Consider the following 26,988-nt stretch of genomic DNA (forward strand, 5'->3'; position numbering starts at 1 on the left):
CTTGTCGTGCAGGGTCTTGTTTAGAAAAGGTCTCGTATATAAAATTTCATAACTTATGGCAGCAGAAGAAAGGTAGGAAGATCAAATAGATAAAACTCTTTTTAGCTTGAAGTATTGTTCATAAAGTCTAGTTGCTTGAAAGCACTGAAGGTCATTCAAGGTCACATATCTCCTTCCCTCTTATCAGCGGCTCTTTCTACAGGGTTGACGTTGTTGTCATAGTCTTTACCCTGTATACAGAGAGAGAGACACACAACAGAATGAGAGTGAGAGAGAGAGAGAGAGAGAACAAAGAGAGAGAGAGAGAGAGAGAGAGAGAGAGAACAAAGAGAGAGAGAGAGAGAGAGGCAACAGAGAACAAGAGAAAGACACAAGAGAGAGAGAGGGGGAAGGGGAGAGACAATCGAGAGAGAGAGAGAGAGAGAGAGGGAGGAGGGGGAGAGATCGTAGAGATTCAGAGAGAGAAAGAGAGAACATAGAGAGAGGTAAGTAGAGAGGGGGAGAGACACACAGAGAAAAGGGAGAGTGAGCTTTTTATAAAAAATCTGATATTTCAATTACATTGTAATGTGAATTACACCCTTTACTTCTTACAGTATAGGACTCCAATTTAACTTTTTTTTTCAATACAAAAAAAATAAGTGAAATAAATGCAAAGTGCAAGTAGACTTCATTACTGCCTGTGCCAAGATGTGTTAACAAAATGAACTACTCTAATAACAATAATATATGAAATTTGTCAGGCCTAACATGAAAAGTGCTTTATTACAACCAACTGGGAGAATAAAGAATTCTATGAAGGAAAATCTTACCTCATCTTCATCGTCTCCAGGATTTTGTAAAACAGGATTTACCTGTAAAGAAGAAGAAAGCAGTATCCATGAAGAAAAAAATGAAAAAATTGCACGTCCTTGTTCATTCAGATTCAATGCTGAAGCATTCTAGCATGGAAATTGTAAAGACTTCTGCCAGACTATCATGAAGCTCAAAATCATTAGCCAACTGATATAATGAGACCCCTATGACTTTAACAACATCTGCAATGTACTAAAATATGTAAGTGATTATTTAGTGCTTAGTTATCAGTCTCAAAAAGAATCGTGTATAAGCATTTACTCATTACTTACAAAACACTTCTTCATTCTTCACCCCATTACTTGTATCAGATTTTGAAACCGTACACCCCACAACGGAATTTACGTTCTCATTTACAGCTCCAGTTATGTACACCCAAAACCAATAACAAATGGGGGGACAGGGCTTTTGCTAACGTTGCAATCAAATTATGGAACACTTTACCATTAGAAATAAGACAATCGACATAAATTGAAATATCTAAGAAGAAAGTTAAGCACCATTTGTTTATGTCATAGTTTTAATATAGTATAATTATTTTGATGTTGTACAGAGTGCCTTGAGCAGTCTTTTAGAATTGATATGTGCGCTTTATAAGTTGACATTATTATTATTATTATTATTACCTATGTGTGCTTGTGTGAATATTTTATGCAAATAATGTACCTTGCCAATAATGACTGACATTACCAAAGAAAAGAGTTGTCTTCGCACTACAGATCATACACCATGTGTTAATGTTACAATGTTTACAACAACAAAAAATGATTCCATATTTCTTCTTCATAACATCTGGAAAGAGGTCAAGACTTGCATCACAGCTGGCTCAAGTGCTGCCAATTCAAGGAGTAAATGTTACATCTAAATTGTAGGTCTGTTACTGGAAACTAGAATTGGCAGGATATTCCCGGTGAATTGATAAACCACAAAACAGTTCATGACTTTACATCAAGGGAGAACTTGTGTTTAAAAAAAAAATAAAATAAAATAAAAATATATATGATTAAACACTATACTAAAAACAAATGAAGGCATTTTCACACACAAAAATCACAGGTGCGTTTCAGTTAAATTTCTCTCATATGCTTGTATGAGAACAAGAGCTAACTTATATACAGTAGACTTGCAGGTGCACCATGTGAGAGAGAGGGAGGAGCTAACTTGAAATGAGAATAACTTACTATATTGATATTTTGTTGATTATTATTGTCTTCTTCATTCCTTTCATCTCCTTCGTCTTCCTCATCGTTTGCCTCCTCATCATCCTCTTCAGGAGCACCTTCACCAATATCTGTCAAAAATGGGAACAAGAAAAAAAATGCTCAGTACAAGTAGCAATCGCAGCTTCATCAAAACTAAGGAAATAACAGTTTCTTAAGAAAACACAACTTGTAACATAATCTCTCCAATCAAACTTTTGATCATAATCTTCTTTCATTCGCATTGCATACATTTGTATTATGAATCTATATCATCATTACCACTCCTGGAATAAAAAGAATTTTTTTGTTTTTTGTTTGTTTATGTATTTATGTTTTTCATCGAAAGCCCTGAACAGAAACATAAAAATACACAAGGGGCCTGTTCACACCGCAAGGGGGAACCCTGGGCGCGACCCATGGTCGGCCCATTGGCATTCGCCGGATCCACACTGCAGTGAGATCCTGTTGCCATGACGCGTGACGTCATGAGGTCAGAGCGGTCAAAGATTTTGCGCGCTATTACGAACCCGTAGTTGAGTTGTACCGATTCAGATCGCACCAAAATAGAATGAGTAATAAAATTCCCCGCGTGTAGAACGATGACTTCCGGCGTGCTATCGTAGCTCGGGTTCACTCGCGGTCTAGTGCGTGCTAGACCGCGCTATCTATCGTGGACCACCCCCAGTGGCTCCAGCGGCACACGTTTTGGCTCGACGTGGCTCGCTGTTGGGCGGACCGAAACGACCTTGTACCTTCCACACCGCAAAGATAGCGCGAGACCGCGCTATCTCTGCCGGTGTGAACAGCCTCAAGGATTACAAATATATATGTACATAATATTGAATACAATGGTTAAAGTCCAGTTACATGTAACATCATGAGTAGGGTCTATCCACATGTCTATCTACATTTAAAAAAAAAGTTATTCAGAGGAAAATAAATAGGTTTCCAAATTAAAAGACAATTTCTTACCGATAGCATTTGGCATTTGAACTTGGGCATCGCCTCCATTCTCTCCGTTTCCTATATTATTATCTGCTTCTTGAAGGCCAAAATTACTGTAAAATAACAAGGAAACAATAAAAAAATCTACGGTGAATGCTGTGCAGCCAAGAACCATATCTTGCTGAAAATGTATACTGCTTGTAAAGGAAGACAAGATAAGGAATTACATGTAGAGTGCATAGCAAAATATTCTAAAGCCCCACTGCACTACTTATAGCTACTTGCGCCCTCTATATAGCAAACAATGCCTAAGTGGTACCCGTTGGTTCCCCATGATCCCCTTTTTCTTATGTTAAGCTTATCAACACTAGTGTGGCTAGGAGGGAATAGACCACACAGCGAGGTCACTGACAGGTGGCTATCTCATCAACTCAACTCTCAAATAACATTAGAAATAGAGGATCATGGGGGACCAACAGGCACTGATTGGGGAAGTTTTCTTTATAGAGGGAGCAAGTAGCTACAAGTAGGACAGTGGGGCTTTAATTGAGAGCTTATTTGATGAGATAACCACCTGTCAGTGATCATGCAGGGAGGTCTATCCCTCCTGGCCAAACTAGTGCAGACAGGCTTTAAAAGAAGACAAGACAAGTAATTGCATGTAGAGTGTACAGCAAAGTATTTTAAAGCAAAAACCGAATGAGAGGAATTCGCATTCTGACATTTTTGAGCCTACTAAAATTGCAAGTAATTAATGAAAGGTTTGCTTAAGCAATTAATTATTCTGAGCTTCACATTACTAAAAACTTGTTTAAATATGAGGAGGCAAAACCGCTGCATTTTTTTTTTTGATGACGTGGAGTGTAATACCCTTCGCATTTCTGTATCTTATAATACAGAGCTCCATGAATACACGCAGGACCTTTGTTGCGCGCAGTTGCCATTTATTTTACACTTTAATCAAAAGAAAACATAGTGGGATTTTTTTTTACGGCAGTTTATTGTGTCATATCTGAACAAGTGTTGAGTTGTCACTTGGAGAGATTGAATACTTTGGAGTGAAGACAAATGATGATTCTGCATATGCCATACAGAGACAGCTGTGTGTCCAAGATGACATATGATAAAGTGTATGATTTGTTTCACATAACATTGAAAGATCACTCAAAATGATCACTCACAAATTAATTTTCTGTGAAGACTTTTGGGTGGTTTAAAACTCATTTTCATTAGATAATTAATTAAACTGATTAAATAAAATCATTCATATCATCAAAATTGAAAAGGAGCATTATGCTATCATTTATTTGTATGTGTAGTGTTTGCCTTCTTGAGCAATACCAAGTTATCCATTCTGTTCAGAGTTTATTGAACAGTTTATTGTCTGAATATTGTTAGACATGCACATTTATCGACAAAACTATTAGTTGTATTTTCTTCTTTTTACCCATTTTCTCTATTTTGTTCTTCTCTATGGCCTTCCTGTTCCATTCTGAATTTATCACCCTGCAAAGAAGAAAACAATATAGAAGAGAATAGTAGAATGTTAATAGAAATTGCATATGAAGTCATGTAGTACTCATTCAAAGAATATTGCTTACATACAAACAGTTCATGTAGAATGCTAATACAACAAAGAAAGATGATTTTTTTTTTTTTAAAGATGGATATCAATCTTTACAAGAGGCTTTAATTCCATCTGGGTGCAAAAACACTGCAAATTCATAAGCCTCTTTCTGTAGTGTACATGGAATAAAAAAAAATGTGCATAACACAGATAACTTCATTATTATGGTGTCTTGGTCAAGGTACATAGACCACTAAAGTACTGTTCAACTACTCAGAAATAAATTTTCTATATGTAGCCAAAGAGTAGAACTGAATATATACAGTAAAACCTGTATATAAAGACTGCTCAAGAGAAACATGAAAAGTGGTCTTTATAGGCAGGTCTTTATGTACAGGTTCCTTTACAACATGTCTCAATGAGAAACCATGTTAAAAGGGGGGGATGTGGTCTTTTTAGACAGTTGGTCTTTCTATACAGGTGGTCGCTAAAGCATGTTCGACTGTTCATGTGCATCATCTCACTTATTTAGTAAAATAACTTAGTTTAAAAAAAAAATTATTTAAAAATAAAAATATGTATTATCAAGTGTTACAACTAGAGAGATTTCTTACCTGTTCTTCTTTATGTTTTCTCTCTTGCTCTTGTATTTGTCTTTCGGGATCGTTTCCTATAAACATTCCTCCGTCTGTATGGGAAAGGAGTACAATCAATGTCATAGATGCACGTTCCAAACAGTCTTCATATGAATATCTGACTTTTGTTTTATGTTAGTTTCTCATGAATACAGGCAAGTTACATCTAAATTATTCATACCCTTACCAAGTTTGGAATTTGTTTAAGTTTGTGAAAAATTGATTTGTCCCAATTTATGTTTCTTGAGAATGTTACATATTAAAACTTACATCTACAAGACTTCAAAGATGGCCCTAATCCAACCGGTTCACTTTTCATTCTTGAAAAAGAAATCAAATCTACAAGGAGTATAAATGACTCAGCTGTTAAATGTAAATACATGTACAAATACAGTGTATACCAATGCTTTCTTTTTCTCACATTCTTTACCAGTTTACTGCTTTATTTTTGTTGCTCCTCTTTTTCTGCTAATACCCCTTTGTCTAATAATAACTATTATTTGTATCTGAATTCGCCCATCAAATGTTTCTGTCCAATTGTCGGTCTCTTTGAATGTCTGTGTGTATGTCTGTCTGATGGTTGCCAGACTGTGTCTCTCTATTTCTCATTCTCTCTCTCTTGTTTTTGCCCCTTATTTTCTATTTCTCTCCCACTTTCTGAATCTCTTTTGCTCCCCGGTTTCACTTTTACTCTCTTACATGTACCTTTCTCTCTACCCATCTATCTCTCTCTCTCTCCCTCTCTCTCTGTCACTCTCTCTAACTGTACCTCTCCTTTTCTCATCCCCTCTCTCTCTCTCTGTAACTCTCTTGCTCTCGCTCTCTCTCTCTCTTGCTCTCTGTCACTCTCTCTCTTCCCTTCTCTCTCTCACTGTCACTCTGTCTCTCTTTGTAACTCTCTGTCTCTCTCTCTCTCTCTCTGTCACTCTCCTCCCCCCCCCCCTGCTCTATCTCTGTAACTCTCTCTTTCTCTGTCACTCTCTCTTTCCCTCTCTCTCTCTCTTTCTCTCTATCTATCCCCCTCCCATTGTGTACCGTGTGCTTGAGCAAACTGATTTGCTCCTCCCATCTCCTCGTCTCTCTCCAACTGGCCTTTCTCCTCCTCCTCTTCTGGTTCTTCTATCCTCTCCCTGTTAAGGTCCCCACCGGCGGCTTGATTGATCCTTCTAAGCTCCGCCTCCTCTGCTACCTGCTCCTGCCGTAACCTCCTTCCCTCAATCTCTTCTGCTTGTGCGTTTCTATCCAATCTGTACCACAAGGATAATTATATTGGATGGCCTTGAGTGTGATACAAGAAAATATTGCTCGAGCTATGACAATATTGAACGAGTCGGAGACGAGTCCAAAATTGTCATATATAAGCCTCATATAATAATAATAAAATATGTTCAACAAGATAGAGTACAGTATATTCAAAACTATTTATTCACCTATATTTGTCTACAAAGGCCACACTCTTTGTTTCCTTTGAAAATGGTTTCTCATTGAACATGTACTAAAGGAACCTGTCTACGAAGACCACCTGTCTACAAAGACCACTTTTTGTGTTTCCCTTGGGCGGTCACTATAGACATGTTTGACTGTATTCACCTATATTTGTAATATGAACAAAAGGGTAATAATGTATACATACATTGACTTAAGGAAAATATACCATATAGTACAATTTATCAAAAGCTATCCATTCGTCCACATTGTTATATTGATAAAACTAGATGATTGCGACTGTCTCCAAAATGTTTCCAACCATATTCATTTCAATAATGACTGTGACCTTTGACATCTGCTTTACCTTCACTTGAGAAGATCGAGGTACTTTTCAAATCCTACCTTCTTTCCATCCCCAATCCTTCTCCTTTTTCCTCTTCTTCTAATTTCTATGACTGTGACCTTTGACATCTGTCTAACCTTCACTTGAGAAGGTCGAGGTACTTTTCAAATCCTACCTTCTTTCCATCCCCAATCCTTCTCCTTTTTCCTCTTCTTCTAATTTCTATGACTGTGACCTTTGACATCTGCCTAACCTTCACTTGAGGAGGTCGAGGTACTTTTCAAATCCTACCTTCTTTACATCTCCAATCCTTCTCCTTTCTCCTCTTCTTCTAATTATTGGTTGATTCTTCTCATCTCCTGTTGTTCCTGAGCTCAAGTGAAGGTAAAGCAGATGTCAAAGGTTACAGTCATTATTTAAGTCAATAACTTGAGGAGGTCAAGGTACTTTTCAAATCCTACCTTCTTTCCATTTCCAATCCTTCTCCTTTCTCCTCTTCTTCTAATTTCTGGTTGATTCTTCTCATTTCCTGCTGTTCCTGAGCTCTCTGCATCTGCTCTGCGGGGTTGTCCTGGTCTCTGCGAGGGAAGGGTGGCAATCGCTGCTGGGGCTGAAGAGGCTGGAATTGATCACCTCCAGCTCCTCTCCCGTCATCGTTATTTCTACATGGAATACAACAAAACATAATCATAATAACACGATAGGATAGTTTTATAGTGCTCATATCAATCATTGAAGGTGCTCAAAGCACTCCAATATGATTGGGTTATCCTGGAGGGTGTTTCACAAAGCCTCTTATCAATGACAAATGACAAAAATCAGTGACAAATCTGCTGATAACCAATCAGAAGCAAGGATTTCAGTAGCTTATAGCAACAACTGTCATTTGTCACTGATGACAAGTTTTGTGAAACACCTCCCTGGTCTCTGCGGCGCACAGGTGGCAGCGGTGGGATGCGCTGCTGAGGATGAAGAGGCTGGAATTTATCCCCTCCAGCTTCTCTCTTGTCGTTTTTAAGTAATAATAATAAAAATAATAATATGTCTTGTTTACCCATGGTGGCCTCATCAGTATTCATACTGTTCTCCCTGAGGGCCCTGCAATCATTTCATTACCCCGGCTTTAACCGAGCTACCATGAGGTGCTCAAGCATTCAAGGAATTTCTTCCTACCTGGTACCCATTTACCTCACCTGGGTGGAGTATGGCAAATTTAGATTCATGTCTTGCCAAAGGACATGCCATATCATGATGCCGGCCCAACATAATGTTAATAATAACATTAAAGGATAGTTTCATAGTGCTCATATCAATCAATAAAGGTGGTCACAGCACTCTAATTTTACCCGTTCTAGCGGGACGACCAATTTTAGTGCTAACAGCATTCAAGGAGTTCCTTCCCCCTAAGTTCCATTTAACAACCGGATGGAGAGTGAAAAAGTTAAATTAATGTCTTGCCACATTTTGTCAGAGTGTCTGTACACTATTAAATTTACACCACCTCTTTCCTTCACATAACAAATGTACTAGCTCAAAGATTTTCAGCAATATATACGAACCCTTGTCTTTGTCCTCGTAGAAATCCATTTGGTCCTCGAAGCTGCTCTCTGTCGCCCACTGGTTCAACTCGACCCTGGTGTTCAAGAGGAAAAGGAAATTACAGAATTATAATTATCATTTTCATGTTAAGGCTAGATCATTAACATAAGAAAAAGAGGATCATGGGGGGACCAACGGGCACTGCTTAGGCATTGTTTTCTATATAGAGGGAGCAAGTAGCTACAAGTAGTACAGTGGGGCTTTAAAGTCCATTTTTACACTCGGCCTATCATGACCCTGAATGAATGTTGCCTATGCATGTATTGTTGTTACCTTGAGACGTTGTTGTAGCTGGTTTTGTTGCTGTTGGTTTTGTTGCCTCCTCTCTTGGAGCGCTTTCTGGTATTGCTCATTCGCTGCATTCTCATCATCTGATTCATCGCCCTCGTTATTCAGCTCCTTCTCTTGTTGCTATGGTTACAAAGTGGGTAAATGATAAAGATGTGTCATTCGATTACAAGATTAACTGTGCTAATAAAGTCTATGGATTCTCATCATCTGATTCGTCGCCTTTGTTTTTCTGTTCCTTCTTGTGCTGCTATGGTTACAAATAGATGAATGATAAAGATGTGTCATTTGATTACAGTATGATCTGTGCTAATAAAGTCTATGCAGGCAATCTGTACTAACTCCTGTAGGATAATTTGTTTTTGTTTGCTTTTTTCCCCGATTACCTTAGGTAGTCTAATCCGTATTAATACTGTTGTTCCTGAGGGTCCTGCAATGATATTAATACTACGGATGTATCGTTGTAATTTGGATTGTGTTGAGGGTTGGGTGTAGTGTATGGTCCAGGGATGAAGTTTGGAGTTCATTTGGTGTACTAGGATATTTGATGCGGATCAATTATCCCCATAGCATGTGTCCCCAGAGCATGTGTCAAACAACCTATCCCTTAATATACTAAAAATAAAACGATGCTTATAAAGCGCTTTCCACCAATGTCTCAATGCACTATTATTATTATTATTATCTATTATTATAAGATGATGACGTGGATCCTAATCAAATGATTGGTTGAGAGCGTACACGTGACCAGGCATTTATTTTGCCTAACACATAATTTTGATAATGACCGGTCATTAGTAAAATCATGTTATAAAACATCATTTTATAAAACAAATAATACATAATCTAATAAGACTAATCATACACATCATTTTTTTCGGGCAATAGGAAAATTACCCACACCCGGTACCTTCAAAACAGTCCAAACACCCTCGGCTATCGCCCTCGGGCGTGTTAGACTGTTCCAAAGGTACCTTGAGTGGGTAATTCTTACTAATGCCCTCACTGCAGTGTATTATTTGTATACTATACCTCATGAGCTTGATAATCCACTGCTCTTTGTTCAGTTTCATCACCCGGGTCTGGTACTGCTTGCTGACCCTAGAAACATGAAAGGAAAATAAACATTCTAATGAAAAAAGGGCCTATCAAATCTCTATCTCTAATAAGTATCTTCTCCCTGTTCAGAGGTTGATTGCAACATCTCTCCATTTCACTCTTTCTTCTGCCATTCTGGTGCACTCTTGAAGTTTTAGTCCACTCCAGTGCTTGACATTTTCTTCCCGGTTGATCCTGGGTCTCCCTCTCGGTCTAGTTCCTTCCACTCTTCCCTCCAACACATCAGAGGCTATGGTGCTTTTTAAGTATCTGTTGTCACCTGCGCCTGGGAGGCGAAAAATGAACTAAATCACTGTAACCCTCAGGTCTCTCCTCACAGTATAACTGTTTGGGGGTGTGCAGGTGGATTTTTTTTTTATCAGTTGGCAGTCTATTTCTATTCTTGACTAACTTTTAAATGAATATAATAAGCATTACCTGATCGTTCTCACTGCTACTTTCTTGATTAGGATTTTCTCCTTCACCTTCTGGCTTTTCCAATCCTATATCTCCTCTCCCTTTATCTGGTATTGGATTAACTAATCCCTGGAAAAAAAACAAGAAAAAGAAAACAGATAATACATTACACTAATTCTGTTAATAAAATAGTTGCCAGGGTCCTGACAGGGTTGTGACTGATTTGGATTGATTACAAGTCCCCAAATCCATTATTACAAACTTCTATAGCTTTAATAAAGAATTGCCATGAATCGACACCAAACATCACAGTCATAAGACGGCTCTGGACCCCTTTGCATAAGCTTAGCAATGATGGTATGTTTATCATTAACAGTTCCATGGAACAGTGATTTGTTTGGCCGTTGATTGATGTTGCCATGGTAGTTAATATTGATGACAAAGTTACCATCAGTGGTACCTTTTAAAAAACGGGGCCTAGGTGAGCTGAAGACATCAAGAATATAGTAATCACATTTATAAACATGAAAAGGCACGGATATCAGGTAGCTTTGGAGTTATATCGAGTAAAACTGATAAAATTTTAGGTTGTTTGTACATTTTTTCACAAATTTCACAAATCACTCATTGATTGCGAATTTAACAAGCGAAAATATTTTCAGCAAGTTATGTCGCAAGTTTAAATTAAATCACTAAAGTAAGCCCTATCACATTCCGCACACGGCGTCTACACCATAGCATGAGCCGTCACCAGGTCATGCAGCACAACATAAGACCACACTGAGAATATTGTGGCACTCCAATAGATTATTTTCATTTATTAAAGAAATATTACTAGGAGCTATTGTCACCAGACTAAATCCTGAAAATATACCTGAATAAGAAAGTGAAATATTACCTGGTCTTGAGGCTGCTGTTGCCTTTGTTGTTGATCAGGATCATTTTGCGGAAATCCGTTTCTATTGAAGGTGTTCTGCTGCTGATTCTCCTCTTGATTCTATTTGGAAGAAGAAGAAAAAAAAAAGAGACATAAAGATGCGCTTAGAAGTAAAGTAGTGCATAAAAGAATTTAGATTTGTTGTTGTTGCAAGGTTTAATTTAAACCAGGCGACTACTTTTAAATACCTTCTCTTTCTATCTCTCTCAAGAGTATAATTACGTTGTTGAAAAAGGAATATTCATTCTAGAATTCATGAAGGTAAGTTAAAAATCGTATAATTCTTTATATTTTTTTAAAAGAGGAGTAAAACATTAATAAACTCACAGGGTTAGAGAGAAAGAATGGAAAAGGTAGCCTAGGATAAAAAGCACTCACAGCTTCAACCGGTTTGCCGTTCTGATGGTAGCGTTGTTTCATGAGTTCCTGTTGCCTGAGTTTGTCAAAAATCCTCTGCCCTTGGTCATTACCAACACGTGGTTGCTGCTGTTGCTGTTGTTGTTGCCGAGAATCAAACTGTGCCTGGCCTTGATTGTTGTAGCCACCCGGTTGCTGTTGCTGTTGCAAGTCAAGTTGCTGCTGCTGCTGCCTCAAGTTCTGCAATGCCTGCCTCTGCTGTAGAAGCTGCTGGTTGTTCTCTTGTTGTCTATATGTTGGTTGTTGCTGCTGTTGTTGCTGTTGTTGCTGCTGCTGTTGTTGCATGAACTGGTTTCTCTGGCCACGTTGTGGGAAACCTTCAACACAGGCAAGACAAGATTAGATGTGTCTATTAATCCTATGAAATCTACCCCTCCCCCCCCCCCCCCCCCCCCTCCCCCTAAATGTTGCGATATGTTTGAGGATAGATTGTGGCATCAACAAAAACCTTCAAAACTACAGTCCTACTCATCTTTTGATACCAAATTGAAAACATTTGAACCGACAGTTACTATGCGGTATACAAAATTGCTGCGCTGTGTCACTAAAAATGAGTTTGCCATATATCAGTACAAGTTCACCTACATCTCACTGAAACGCATGTGGAAATTAAAACAAGCGTTTCAATGGGTAGTCAGCGAAATTGTAATTATGATAGTTGCGAGAAATGCTGCCCTGGTTTTTGGTTTTACACTATGTTATGATGAACATTTTCTTTTTATAAATATCATCGTTACCTGGTACTTGTCTATTCAGCTGAATGGGAACTTCTCCTTGTTTTTGCTGTGGTTGTTGTTGTTGTTGTAGCTGCTGCTGTTGCTGCTGCTGTTGCTGAAGTAATATTTGTTGTTGCTGCTGCTGATCCTGTGGATTCTGTTGGTCTTGCTGGTTTCCTTGCGGGTATCCTCTTAGACTATCAATGTGTTGCTGCAACGGAACAAAAGGCGAGCTTATCATAACTAAATTACATCTTTACATAATGTTCGAACTTCACAGGCACCAATTATAAGCTTCAACTGATATATCTGTAATAGAGATACATGAACATGCATATACATATATATCGCAAATTGAATTACACTCCACGGGGAGATGCAAGTTGCGATTAGACTGCCGGTAGATACATGTTACACACTCATATATGCCTTTACATGCACAGCAGGTCAATTCTGCATGGCTTGTGAAAATGCCAGTTGCATACATAAGTCAGTTGCAGCATAACATACTGCCTTTGATGCACAGTTAGCACCTTAAAAAAGTGTCACCATTATTAGTTTCATTCATTTTGAGAAATTCACTGTAAATGACTGTCGACAGTGTATTTTATGATGTAATCGAGTTGATTTATGTTGATTAATGTACTATTATCAGTCTCTTTTTTTTACGTAAAACATTATATCATGTCTTTTGTGGTTTTGAATAAATGAACTTGAACTTGAATGAACTAAACTGGCAACCATAACTATTGCCTAGGTTGCCCAGTTGGCAGCTCAAACGAAATGGAAAGTGAGAGCCCTGTTCTTGCAGACCTTGATATAAATCACCTTTCCGCATTTCCATCTACGCTTAGACATTTTAATGCCTTAAAGTTCTATTATTTTTCAGGTATTGGTACGCGTATGCAGTGTCTATTCAATATTTTACACACATGAGCTGTCTTGTCTCATCAATTGATTTACGTCGTTGTACATCATTCGAGCGCTTTGGCAAACATGACGGAAGTAAAGATGACGGGAGAATTCACTCAACCTAGATCGTCCTGTACTCTGCTCCCATCTTCATTTGTTACCTGTTTCGGTACCCGGAACGGGGATGTTGATGTGTAGTTGTGTACGCTTGTCAGAAATAGTGTAGATGATAATTAACATGTCAAAAGTTGGATAGTCGAGCACAAAGTACAGTTGGTATATACGATCATACGATATCTATATCGCGATTGCACTGCGATACAGCTCTTCCGTCGTGTTTGCGAAAGCGCTCTAATGAAGGATGGCTATGGCTTTGTTACCTTATATTGCAGGTTTTTCTGGGATAGGTCCTCCAGTTGAGCCTGCAACTGGGCATTGTTGGTCTAAAAGAAAGAAAGAAAGAAAGGATACATACAAAATAGCATTAATTTGGGCAAAGAAGTTTGAATTCTGAAAAGGCAACCAAATATTAATGTTATTCTTCCATTCTGTTTTTTTAAAGGGACTTGGTAACATTGTTCAAATGAGAGATAGTGGTGCTAAGGTAGTGACTTCAATGCTAGATGTACAATTAAAGATAATCTGAAATTTTGAGTGAAAACGGACCATTACTCATGGTACAAATTGGAAAAAACTGATCTGATCGATTCCTTAATTCTCCCAATTTAATTACATTTTAGGTGAATGGAAATCTAACAAAGCAATAAAATGGCTCTACGTTCCATTCCAGACATTTAAGTGTTGACAGATTTTTTACAGCCTGTTTTATGTCTTTTTTTCATGGAAAAATGGTTGTGAAAATTCAAAAATAGGAGAATTTAATGTTAATTACTGTTAGAGGGTGTAGTACATCGACGCCTTCAAAGAAAACCATAGATATCTTCTTGGTTTGAGAATTTTTTCAGGATTTTTTGCATGTCAGAGGGTTAGTACAGTAGAAGGAATATAGTAAGAAACATTTTATACAAAAATTGAGTAATTTTTTCATCAACCTTCAACAATGTTACCAAGTCACTTTAAATGTATAGGATTTTTTTTAAATGTGGGCGTTCCAGTTTAACTAACATGACCTTCAGACTTTTTAAAACAAATTCATCAGTTTTCGGCAAAATCAAGTGATCAAACAAATTTCAGTAAGTAAATACCAGGGACACACATGGTAAGTTTCTTATCAAAATAACTGAAGAGAAATTAAACTATTTGTAACTGTAACATACACGACACTAAATGGGCAAGGTTTTTTGTTTGTTTAATGCTTGTAAACAGTTTGAAAATCCTCTACATTTTAGGGTTAGATGAAACAAATTTAGGTATTAAGGGAAGGGTATGATCACACTCTGAACATAGATACATGTACAAATCTACAGGTAGTGCATGTATTAGATAGCAAGTTTCCTATCAGAGCTAAAAAACGGAGTGCTTTGGACATGACAGGTTTTGAATATTATAGACATGACACTTTTGTTAGTATAAACCCCTTTAGCGTTGCTTTAAAATGTTTATTGGGACACGCAAACCTTTTAAAAACCCTTGTTTTATTCACACAATTTACTGCAAAAGATTAATACAAAGTGCTTGTTGAATGAAATAATGAGACCCAAACATACAACGTAAGCTATTTTGACCAAAATCGCCATCATGCCTAAATAAATTTCAATCTTATTGATATTAAGCCATCAAATTTTTAGTCAATGTGACAATGATTTTGGGCGGAATGGTGGTGTAATCATCATGGCTGTACCTGGTGGGTGTTGATCTGCATGGCGTAGGATTCTATTTGTTGTGCTAACTGGTCTCTGTCTGCTTTTGTCTGCCCATAATCATTCTGAAAGAAAAACAAAAGAGGGGCGGGGGAGGGGGGGGGGGGGTAACATTGAGCAATATGAGACATTAAGTTATAGTGTAAATCAGAGGTAACAAAGACGTGTAACTACAAGTAGATGTATTATGTGTATTCTTGCAGTAAGCTGATTCACCATTATCATCAACAGCATTATTATGATCATCGCTATCATCATCATCATCATATCTATCACCATCACCACCATCATTATCACTACTATTATTATCACCATCACTAAAAATTCAGTACAATCATCAGCAGCAGTAGCAGCATCATCATGATCATTATCTTCATCATCATCCTCAATAAAATCAATAAAAAACATTATTGCTCTCATCACCATCGATCATCATCACCCTCAATATCTTCATTATCATCTTTCTTTCACCACCATCATTACCATCATCATCATCATCATCATCATCATCATCATCATCATCATTGCCATCATCATCGCCATCATCATCATCATTATTCCTATCATCATCACCATCAAACCTCTACAAACCTGTAATTGTCTCAAACTGTACACAGTCTGTTGATGCTGGTTGGTTATTTGGTCCAACGACTCTTGTGTTTCACTCAGTTGCGCTGTAAAGGAATTAAATAAAGTCAACGAAACGTCTGTTGATACATGTACGGCAAGCAGCCAGTGAAAACGAATTCGTTTAATCAAATTATGGAAATGCAAATATCACTTTAAACAAACAGAACTTTGTTATTCCTGGCTCAATTTTCCTGATTGAGGTGTCATATGAAAGAGCAGAAAATGAACTTTCTAGAAATGTGAATTTTTCTTCGAAATTCAGATACCGCTCGCCAAATGACTTTTTGGTTTCCTTCCTTCAAATTACTTTTAATCACTCATGCGTGAAATATGCATCATATGAGTTGCATCAAATGAAAGAGGAGGATCTAAGCTTTACAAATATGTGTCATTTATGAATTGTTATTGTGAATAAGTTATGACAAAACATCGATAATTCTCGGTTTCGTTTTTTCTGGGTCGCACTGTATAGTAATAAATAATTACAAGTAGGTGTATGTCTGGAGATCTTTACACACATGGATACAACAGACATATTTTATGCTATGTTTTGTCTCTTGCATTTAAACCTATCATATTACGTCTTTCCCAGTGCGCATCATGACTCTCCCGCTTCATAAATTGAAAATTGCATTGCAACGCATGAAAGTGAAATCAATAATAAAATTGACATTTATATTTCCATCTTCATCACAATACATACAAAGATGTATCATAATAAATAGCAATATAAAAAAAATTGACATAATTACAATGAAAACATAAAGAAGTATCAACCATTACCATAGTACAAATAGAAAATGATGCATCCATAAAAAATAATAAGGCATGACATTTTAATGCACCAGGTACACTAGTAAAAAATAACAGGCTGTAAAAAAAAAAAAAAATGGATTGCATTTCAGTATGAGAGATAAGGTCTTCAAGGAAGTACATGTATATACCTTTTCCAGACAACATCAAATTGTGTAGAACTTTGCAGGAATTATGAATATGTCTTTTACGTCCTATCTGTGAAATCTAAACGTTAGCAGTGTCCTAGTATTCAAATTATGCAAGGAAACCCGTTTACTTGCTAGACAAGTACACATTGTTGTCAGACACTATCGAGTGACTGGCCAACTTTTTTTGAAATTGGTAATAACATACATAAATGAACTGTAAAGGGTACATGAGAATTTGTCTACATCAATAACCCTCTTCTTGTAATGGTCAAAAATTAAGCTGATTGAATCTTTGCGCAGCACTAAACGTACAACCATTCAGTAAAAGGGTCTGAAAATCAGACTATTACAGGTTTCAATGGGAAAGTCAAGAAGTTAGACTCATGACGGTTTCGAGAAACAGGCCCCAGGATCTAGCTGGAAAATGTTACCTTGCAAAACTTGTAACCTTCTGCTTGCATCTTCCTGCACCTTGGCAACATTCTCCTCGTGTTCGTCCTTCTGCTCCTCAAGCTGGTTCTGAAGGTCTCTACTTAAGCTCTTCTGGTGCTCAAGGTCCTCATGAATATCATCGTGTTGAGCCTGGTATTAAACAAAGACCACACTCAGTCATGATAATCATAATACATGTAATAACAAATATAATACTAATACCAGTAATTATAATAATCATAATAATTACAATATTAATAATCATAATTATAATATTAATAATAATAATAATAATAATAATAATAATAAAAAAACAACAACAAATACTACTAACACCAATACCAAAGATAATAATGATAATGATGATATGAAGAAAATGATAATGATAATAATAATAATGTCCTTTGGCAAGGCGTTTATCTTCAATTGCCACACTCGACCCAGGTGAGGTAAATGGGTACCTGGCAGGAATTAATTCCTTGAAATACTAGAGTGCTGTAATGGCAGTTAGGCTAAAGCCAGGGTAATAATAAATGCACCTCGGAATAGCATTCCTAGATAGACAGCGCTATAAAAATGCCTATTATTATTATTATTAATATCACTATACCAGTATCAGACCAAAGCACTTCAGAGTGCTTGTTCGAACCCAACGTCCCTGGTAATTGGATTCAGTTACATGTAAGAGTCTCCAATCAACTTGGCAAGGTTTAGATACATGTACATGTATGTATGAGGCGACAAACTACAGTGGTTTTTTGTATGTTGACATATGAAGGGTCATACGCTTCACATTACTGTATCTTGTAACACAAAGCTACATGTAGGTGAAAGTATGAATACTGTACATATATGTGCAGGAACTATGTTGCCTGGGGGTGTTTCACAAAGATCCTAAGTAGAACTTAACTCTAAGTTGGACTTCAAAATTATGGACAGCCATTGGAGTCTTAAAATGAAATATATTCAAAAGCAGAAATTCAAGTATTTTAGACTTTTTATAAATTCCACATCCAGAACACGAAATCTCCTTGATGATAGAAAATATGAATGATTTGAATAAACAATTAATGCCTTTCAAAATAACTTTTATAAAATATTTTCAAAGATGCTAATGGCTTTCCATAATTTTTAAGTCCAACTTAGAGATAAGTTCAACCAGGGCTCAAATTAATTTTTTGTCCACGGGGGCTCTTCCCCCCAAAAAAGAGCCCCCGTGAGCCTTCTCACGGGGGCTCTTTTATTACTGACGGGGGCTCTTTTTTATACAAATATCCATTGAATTGGTACCTATGATACTCCTCATTTATTCGCTATTTCATCATTATCATTTCAATCAGCATTTTCCCTCTTAAAAATTTACAAGCTACATAGCTGTTACTGGCCTGTGTATATATATATACCCATACAACACTGATCTTTATGATGTCTTTAACGTGACATATCTTCTTCTCCCCTTGCAAACGAAAAAGAAAACATGGTCATTAAAAGGGATTAAGCGACAAATAATGATTGTGATTCAAATTGATGCAAATATTTGTTTGAATAAGCACTATTATTCACCCGAATCATTTTTGTAAAAACAACTTTTACAAATCTCAGCCACGCTTACTGAGTTGAGACGTTCCATTCAATTTAAAATACCCATTACATAATACACTTCTCCTAATCTCAAAGTGATCTTACAGCACAGTGGCAGAATTGCATGGCTGAGATTTGTAAAAGTCATTTTTACAAAGAAGATTCTGGTGAAAAGCATTGCATATTCAAAAAAATCCTTGCATCAATTTGAATCACAATGATTATTTGTCGCATGGTCCTTTAATTAAATAACCTTGTTTTCTGTTTTGTTTGCATAGGGAGAAGAAGCTATGTCTCGTTAAGAAATCATAAAGATCAGTTGTATTATGCGTATATAATGATACCAGAACAAATGTTGATTATCAGAATGTCATTTTGGAATACCTCTATACAAATACCACATTGTCTTTAGCCCGTATTAGTATTAGTATGATCCAATATAAAGCTATTATTCTTTATTTAATTCAGTATAATGCTTTTCCTCAAAAATAGTTTTGCTATTTTTTTAGGATTGAGACGCTAAGAAATGGTTTAAATGTACATTACACGAACCCTGAACCATTGCAAAATGATGGTGGTTCTCTCTCTCTCTCTCTCTTTATTTTAATCATGCATTATCAACTACATATAAAGCAGCAACCAAAAACTTAGGGTTATCTGAGATAGGTGAAAGTAAGAGTTACAAAGAAAGTCATGCTAAAACGGCGCTTCACTTCCCCCCGCCCCCTGAAAAAAATAAAATAGATTAGTAGTCCTCCTCTCCAGAATCCCCCTCCCCCCCCCCCCCCCCCCCCCGCTTAAATATCACATTTTCACTTGGCAGCCCAAGGGGGCCGGGGGGGGGGGGGGGTGGGAGGAGGGGGTTAAACCCCCTACCCCCCCCCCCCCCCCCCCCGCCGTAGATCTGCCCATGTTATCATATCATTCCACGCAGGGGCGGCGATCCCGGGGGGGGGGGGGGGGGGGGGACGGGGGGACATGTCCCCCCCTCAATTTTTTTAGGGGGGGGGGGATTGTCCCCCCCTGGAAATTTGAAAAAGTGCAAAACAAATTGTATAGCATATACTGAATAATGACTGCAACACACTTTTAGGCTCTGGAAGGCCCAAGAGTGCAGCGTTTAGACTAATAAAATTGCAAAAAAAATCTCGCTCGGTTGCTACGCTCCCTCGCATAACATCCTCGTAAAAAAAAATTCGCATTTCGTCCCCCCGGTCATTAACAGAAATCGCCGCCCCTGATTCCACGACATTTTGGTCTTCCTCTTCTCCTCAAAAGGGACTTTTAGATTTGCGTGTTACGTCCTTTTAAGGCACTGGCAATCACATGTGACGTCCTTTTAAGCACTGGCAGTGCCTTAAAAGGAGGTCACACGTTGCAGTCCACGTTCTCATCGTGCAAATCTAAAAGTCCCTAATATTGATTTACTGGTCGAGGTTCATTATTTGCTGACAACGAAAAACTTCTCCAGGCCATGACCATGTTTCTGCCCTTGCCCGATCGCCTCCAGCTCCAGCAGACATGGCGCGGCAGCGTGCACACGCACCGCTACTAACGGCGCAGTAGGCCTATAACCACTGCTGACGGCGGCACTGCACTGCGAGCTGAATCGGTAATAATAGGCCTACTCATAAAACGAGAAATCTTGCACGCTAATCTTAGTTCCATTTCATTGGTTTAAGGTTTGAAAATTGAAACTCAATATTGTGTTAAAGTTATAACAGAAAAGATTATCTTTATTTTATAATTCCACCGGGGCGATTTTTAATTTTGCAATCGCCCCCGTGAGCAACCTGACGGGGGCGATTTTGTAGCTCACGGGGGCGAATCGCCCACCACCCCCGTGTATTTTGAGCGCTGAGTTCAACTTAGGATCTTTGTGAAACACCCCCCTGCAGTTGCCATTCATTAAAGGGATCGTTTAACAATGTGAAATCTGAGATACACGGCCCTACGTGTTATCAGTGTCTGTGATATGGTGTAATATTGAAGCCCTAAACAAATTGCGCTTCAAAATGATCAAGAAGTGCCTCAAAAAAGTAAAAATCTATGAGTGACTGGTTTTACCATACTTGTTTTACCCAATAGACTGTAGTGTTATGAAAACTGTTTGGCAAACGGTTTTCAAAATGTGTAATTCCAATCATAAATATCTTGATAATCAGACAGGCCATCGGCCTTTAAAACTCATAGGGTTCCTGACTGACCTAAAGGTTTATTATTATGATTGCAGCATGAGCTAAATCCAGAATTTTGTTTCAGAATCTAAGAATCTGAGCGGATCCCTTTAAAAGTTGTTAAAAGGTATTAAAAAACGTGGCATTTTACTGTATCATATCTGAACGAGCCTTTACAGAGAAGACTCTTCAGTCTTCACTCCACTGACGTGGCAGCATTCCCAGCCTGGCGGCCATTTTAGAATGGCACATGTGTGATGAATTTTTACATAATGACGATAGTATCTTACAGGGTGCACATTTTTCAGAAAAAAGAAAAAATTAAAATGTTGACAATTGTTTATCTTTATCAAAGCAAGGCGGAATAATAGTCCTCCTTGTTGTTATTGTTATCAATATAATGTATTTGGTTCACCTGTGCCTGGGAAGGGAAAGATAACTTGATCATTAAAACCATCTGGGGCCAGTTTATAAAAACTGTAATAATGCAAGTCTAGGTTCATGGACATCCCCATAGAACATGCTGTAAATTGAACACATGTTTCTTTGGGATATCAATGAATTGAGAGTTATGATGGTTATACAAAATTTGCCCTGGATTCGTCAGGCTGAACCTTTATATATGTTTTTTTTTAATTCCCCAAGCTGTTTAAGATACTACATCTTTTGTTTATTAGTTTAAACAGCACATTAATACCCGACGATATACACATAAATAACACAACTACGTAAGTAATACTTACTCGCAGCATTTTATGTTGAATGTTGATAGCATTGTACCTGTTTTCATGCTCTTGCTGAAATTATAAGAAACAGGAGACAGTGCAAAGTGTTATTGGAAACAAACGTCTTTATTTTAAGTAAAGTTAAAAGTTAATACAGATAATTAAATAGTAAATTCACCTTCATTTATTATCATGATTACTTATCACTGCCTTTATGAATACATTAACCACTGAATAGCAAAAGATGTATCAGATCATGCGTGATGATGAGAGGTAATAAATTCACTAGAACAACTATTTTCACAGTTTGTGTCATGTCTTTCTCCCCCCCCCCCCCCTCTCTATCCCTCGTTCTCTAAAAGCACAATTATTTGGCTGACATCTGTTACACATAGAGTAAACAAAATAATTAATCATACTGTACCCCTTGTAATTTTGATGTTTTTTTTTGTGTGTGTGTGTGTGCTTTTCATACCTCGAGAATGAAAAGTGGATTGGTTGAATTAGGGCTGTTGTTAAATACTTTCATATACACTGTAGTACATGTATGTAAGCCGGTAAGGGTACAAAATTTAATTGCTAACTGTAAGTGCTGAAAATATACATTTAAACAAAGTAAACAGGAATCTCAAAGTGAACAGTGTTAAAAATGAATAATGTAAATGTATACCATGTTTTTTTCAGGGACATAGAAATAATAAATAACAAAAAATGAAATGAAATTTCAACTTACCCTTGCATCATCAAGTTTTTGTTCAAAACCTGTAAGAGATTTTTTTAAAGAAGTGATATAAAGTAAGTGTATACAAATTTCAAAAATTCCCTTCAGCACCACCTTCAATGGGCAGAGGCATAAATATTTTATAATTCCAGTTGTACATATTAAAAATTTCACAAATCTCGAGAAAGCGGGATTGACAGACTGTCAACATTACATAATGCCTCCAGCACCCCCTTCGGTGGGAGGACGCATACAAATATAATGATTCCAGTTGAATTTCACCAATCTCAAGATCTACATGTACATGATGGTTCTTTAAAAATGCAATAAAACAAGGGAACAAGTCTGACAACTGCACAATCAATGGTAGGAACACTTTGGAGCAGGGTAAAGCTAATGCAAATTTGTGAGGAGGTCTAAAGTGTAGCAATCACCTGAAAAATAATTTGTGTATCTATATGTAGAATGTATAAAATCAATTTAAAAAAAACTTTACAAGGCATTCTATAGATAAACGGTTAATAAGGAGTATAGGGCTCACATGGAACCCAACACGAACTTGGGCTCCGTGCAAGTTCTGTTCTACATTTATATGAGTGCGTACACATGCATTATTGAGTCTACTGATCATGATATTCACTTTATAAAGTAGTATTTGAATTACGATATACTGTATCTCTTTGTAAAAGTAATATTTGAAGATTATATTTTGAATACATTATAGCCACATGGAACAGCTTACATCAAGAGCAAAACATGATTTGGTGATTTGGTACAAATTACTAAAGGTAATAATAATTTTAATTGTATTTACCATAAGTACACTGTACTTTATTCACATAAATATATTTACATGTACATGTACATGACATGCTACAATGTATAAATCTTGTGTGTAAAATTACATTACCGGTATCTTATTCTACCAAAGAAATTTTGATTCTGAAAATGCATGACTATTTTTCTCAACTTTTTGTTTGTAAACATCAATAGTCAAGGGATAAAACGTTGATCATGATGAACGATGAGTATGCTGACATCCTTAGTAATTTTCTTACCTTCTTTGGTTTTCTTCTGTTCTCCTTTAGCAACCTGTAAGGCTTTCTCTAATCTTGATCTGTGCTCATAGACAACTGAAATGAAAGAAGAAGAGAATTTGACAATGTATCAAAATAAAAACAATACAACTAAAAAAACAATGAGAAAACTTGTTCATTCAAGGCCCTGTAGGCTAGTTTCTCTCTGTGTAAAAAAAAAGTTAACAAAACCAGGGAGAAAACTAAATAAAAACGCATTTTCGATTAGAAATATCAATATTCCTAAAGATTAGCACAAGATAATTTACCATACTGGTAAATGCTTTTAGGACTATGACCTCACAGGTTTGGTCAGTCTCCTAATAATTTCTAAAGCACTTTGGCATTGCATAGAGAGACCTTTTATCATACGATCACTAAAAGAAAAAGAAGATCATTATTGTCAAATGTCAAGGTCATCCCACATTATCAATTGTGATTTAATTTTAAACTTAAGTAGTGTTTCAAATGATTTCTTGTACATGTATATGGATAGAATAGAGAATGGGCCATTTCTTGTACAATGAACATGTAATCAAATTTAATGCACAAATATTTGTTACAGTAAGTGCCATGTTACAAATTATTTCAATCACCTGTTACAGTAATTGTTTTTCAATACGGTAGTCAGAATGCAAATTCTATACAATCAGAGTTGTTAGGGAGGACAAGCCAAAATATTTGTCCTACCAGTAGCAACAATTATTGTATTGCAATTTGCATTCTGACTATTGAAATGCAATTATTTGAAATGGGTGAATGAAATAATTTGTAACATGGCACTTAACAAAGATTTATGCATTAAATTTGATTACATTACAAAAATGGTCTATTGTTATCAGAGTTAAAGCATTGTGACACCTAACATTGTACAGTGGTGTATCGTATACTGTCACATTCATCAATCAATATAATCAATAAAATCTGTCTGCTCAGTGCTCACAATAAATATGTATTAGATCCACTCTTACAATCTACAGTCATATTCTGAGAGTTAAATTAATTAATACATTTTGTTGGATTATTGGGGAGCAATTATCATGACAACTACACAGATCAATATTTGCACAGCTGAATCTGTTATATTTACATGTATGGTGTATTTTTGTTTGTCTTTTGATTGTTTTGTATTTTTCTCAGATTGTGGAAATAAACTTGAATTGAAAAATTGAATTGAACTGTCTACAACCTTTGACATTACATGTACTTAGCAGTCCATCTGCCTGAAAAGATGTAATTAAATGATCTAGGGAGCAAGATTATATCTCTAAAATATTTCATTAGATCTTAATAATAACATTTATTTATTTTTGATGTTTTAGTTTATTCAGGACCAGGATGTACATGTACACCAGTCCTCTCTGATCTTGTTTTCCTGATGAAATATGTTCAAATAAATAAATTAATAAATAAATTAAAAAAGTACAAAAATACTCAATGTAAGATGCCGGTTCTCAACTGGAAGAAGAAGGACCAACTTCCCCTGTGTTACACCTGATTTTGGACAAAACGTCACAAAAGCTTTTAAAAACGCAACGTCAGGTATAAATTTTAGTAGAATACGGACTCAATAGACTAGATCTAGATCTAATTAAACTTAGATCTAGTACAATTAGTTCTAGACCCTAGAAAGAAATAAACAGTTTTGCAAGTAAAGTTACTAAACTGTCTTAAAAGTTAAAGAAAGAGGACCTGCAAAAGTGCTAGACCGAATTTTCCGTCTCTTTCGTTCGTTAGCCTCTTATTGGGGTAGGGTCGGCCGGCTCTCTCTTTAGAGACGGAAACCGTCTATACACATTCCCTTGATAACGCCACGGCCATTTCAGGTCGTAGCGTTTTGCCCCCAAATTCCCCCAAAATGTCATTTTACCTCGTGCATGTTATATTGTAAATTAGGCCTAGGCTATAATAAATCAGTTCCACTTACCAACTTGACTGAAATAATCAGTTTAATAGTCCCTTTTTAGGAATTTATGGGTCAAAATCGAAATCCATGTTGAAAAAGATTTTCAAATTGGATTTCGATTTTGACCCATAATTTCCTAAAAAGGGACTATTAAACTGATTATTTCAGTCAAGTTGGTAAGTGGAACCGATGTATTATAGCCTAGGCCTTATTTACATGTGGATATGCACGAGGTAAAATGACATTTTGGGGGATTTTGGGGGCAAAACGCTACGACCTGAAATGGCCGTGGCGTTATCAAGGGAATGTGTATAGACGGTTTCCATCTCTAAAGAGAGAGCCGACCCTACCCCAATAAGAGGCTAACGAACGAGAGAGACGGAAAATTCGGTCTACAAAAGTGCAAGCTGAAATCCAAGTCGACGGAACGCGGATTGGAGTAGACCCTACCTGGTTTTAGACAAGCAGATTACAACTGTCAACTCAACTGATTTACGCGAATTCACCAATCTAGTTAGTTTAGGTACACTTTAACACATTTTAAATTCCTAAAAAGTAAACAATATTTAGTTACTCATCAGCTTCTTAAAACAAATATTATTAGTATTTGCAAAGCAGCATCCCCTGATCACATTCTCTCGACTCGATCTAGATCTAGAGTCTAGATCTAGAACTAGAACTTAGAAGTCTACCTCTTTTTAACTTCTTAGTTTTAACTTGTTGCTAGCAAATAATCACCCCAATCACCATATAAATATCAATATTTTATGTACCTTGCAACTGAGATGTCAGTGAATCTTGTTGCTGTTGATATTTCATGGTTCTATTCGTTGCTTCATCCAGCGATTTTTTAATTTGAAAATATGTGTAGACGCCGTACAGACAGGCAAGAAAAGTCAATGCGAAGAAGAGGGTTTGCCCGAATGGACGGCCGCTGCGACGGGAGGAAATCATATTGTTTACGGTCAGTGATAGTGCTGGCTGCTTGCTGAAATCCAAGTCGACGGAACGCGGATTGGAGTACCTGGTTTTAGACATGCAGATTACAAACGAAATTTAGGTTGTCCACTATAATTGCCGTGGATCACATCTCACTCAGGTATTAAGGCTCTCTAGATCAGACATTTGCAGCTGCAAAAATAGATAATCATCTGAAATTGATCTTGAAACTACAATCTCTCCCAGGAATCGGCACACGTAGACGTAATTTGTGTGTACACAATTAATTTTATTCTAGCTCCCTCCGCGGCTGCGAAATGACAGTGTAGGATGAAGGTATGTAAATGTCCCACATAAAAACGAAATGCCAAACATCGTAGAGAACAGTGCATGGCATATACACGACATTGTTAACTTTTCATAAATAATTATAGGGTCATTTGAGCCAGTAAAAAAAAAATGAAAACACATATATAAAAGTATCCAAGTGAAAAAAAGAGGTGTTCAATACGATTTTTTAAGTCTGAATCAGTGAAAAATTAAGCTGTACATATTAATATCCAAATTAACATGAATATAATTCGCACACTGCCTGAACAAGCTTTATCTAAAATTAATAACTCATTCAAGGAAATGTAGTATTTACCAAATGTATTCAAAGTTGGTGAAAAAGTAGGA

General features: G+C 36.8%; 1 protein-coding gene across 1 annotated transcript; it reads right to left on the bottom strand.

Moving 5' to 3' along the window:
• On the bottom strand, positions 1-26,618 carry LOC764481 (putative mediator of RNA polymerase II transcription subunit 26). Its single transcript, XM_030986849.1, has 23 exons — positions 26,145-26,618; positions 23,448-23,522; positions 22,402-22,430; positions 21,687-21,740; positions 17,185-17,335; positions 15,771-15,853; positions 15,161-15,244; positions 13,740-13,802; positions 12,469-12,658; positions 11,693-12,048; positions 11,276-11,374; positions 10,399-10,506; positions 9,895-9,963; positions 8,848-8,985; positions 8,535-8,608; positions 7,437-7,637; positions 6,240-6,451; positions 5,184-5,257; positions 4,450-4,508; positions 3,030-3,115; positions 2,037-2,146; positions 813-854; positions 1-230 (listed from the first exon to the last, which is right to left on the bottom strand). The coding sequence occupies exons 1-23, from the start codon at positions 26,407-26,409 to the stop codon at positions 162-164; spliced, it is 2,691 nt and encodes an 896-aa protein (XP_030842709.1). The 5' UTR covers positions 26,410-26,618; the 3' UTR covers positions 1-161.
• Between the last annotated feature and the right edge of the window lie 370 nt (positions 26,619-26,988).

This window comes from Strongylocentrotus purpuratus, unplaced genomic scaffold (genome assembly GCF_000002235.5).
Source record: "Strongylocentrotus purpuratus isolate Spur 01 unplaced genomic scaffold, Spur_5.0 spur5_scaffold_16, whole genome shotgun sequence".
Classification (NCBI taxonomy): Eukaryota; Metazoa; Echinodermata; class Echinoidea; order Camarodonta; family Strongylocentrotidae; genus Strongylocentrotus; species Strongylocentrotus purpuratus.

Coding starts and splice junctions, on each gene's coding strand:
- LOC764481 (XM_030986849.1), bottom strand. CDS start 26,409: ATGTCTAAAACCAGGTACTCCAATCCGCGTTCCGTCGACTTGGATTTC. Junction 21,741..22,401: donor AAAAACTTGATGATGCAAGG/GTAAGTTGAAAT, acceptor TTATAATTTCAG/CAAGAGCATGAAAACAGGTA. Junction 3,116..4,449: donor GAACAAAATAGAGAAAATGG/GTAAAAAGAAGA, acceptor GTTATTTTACAG/TAATTTTGGCCTTCAAGAAG.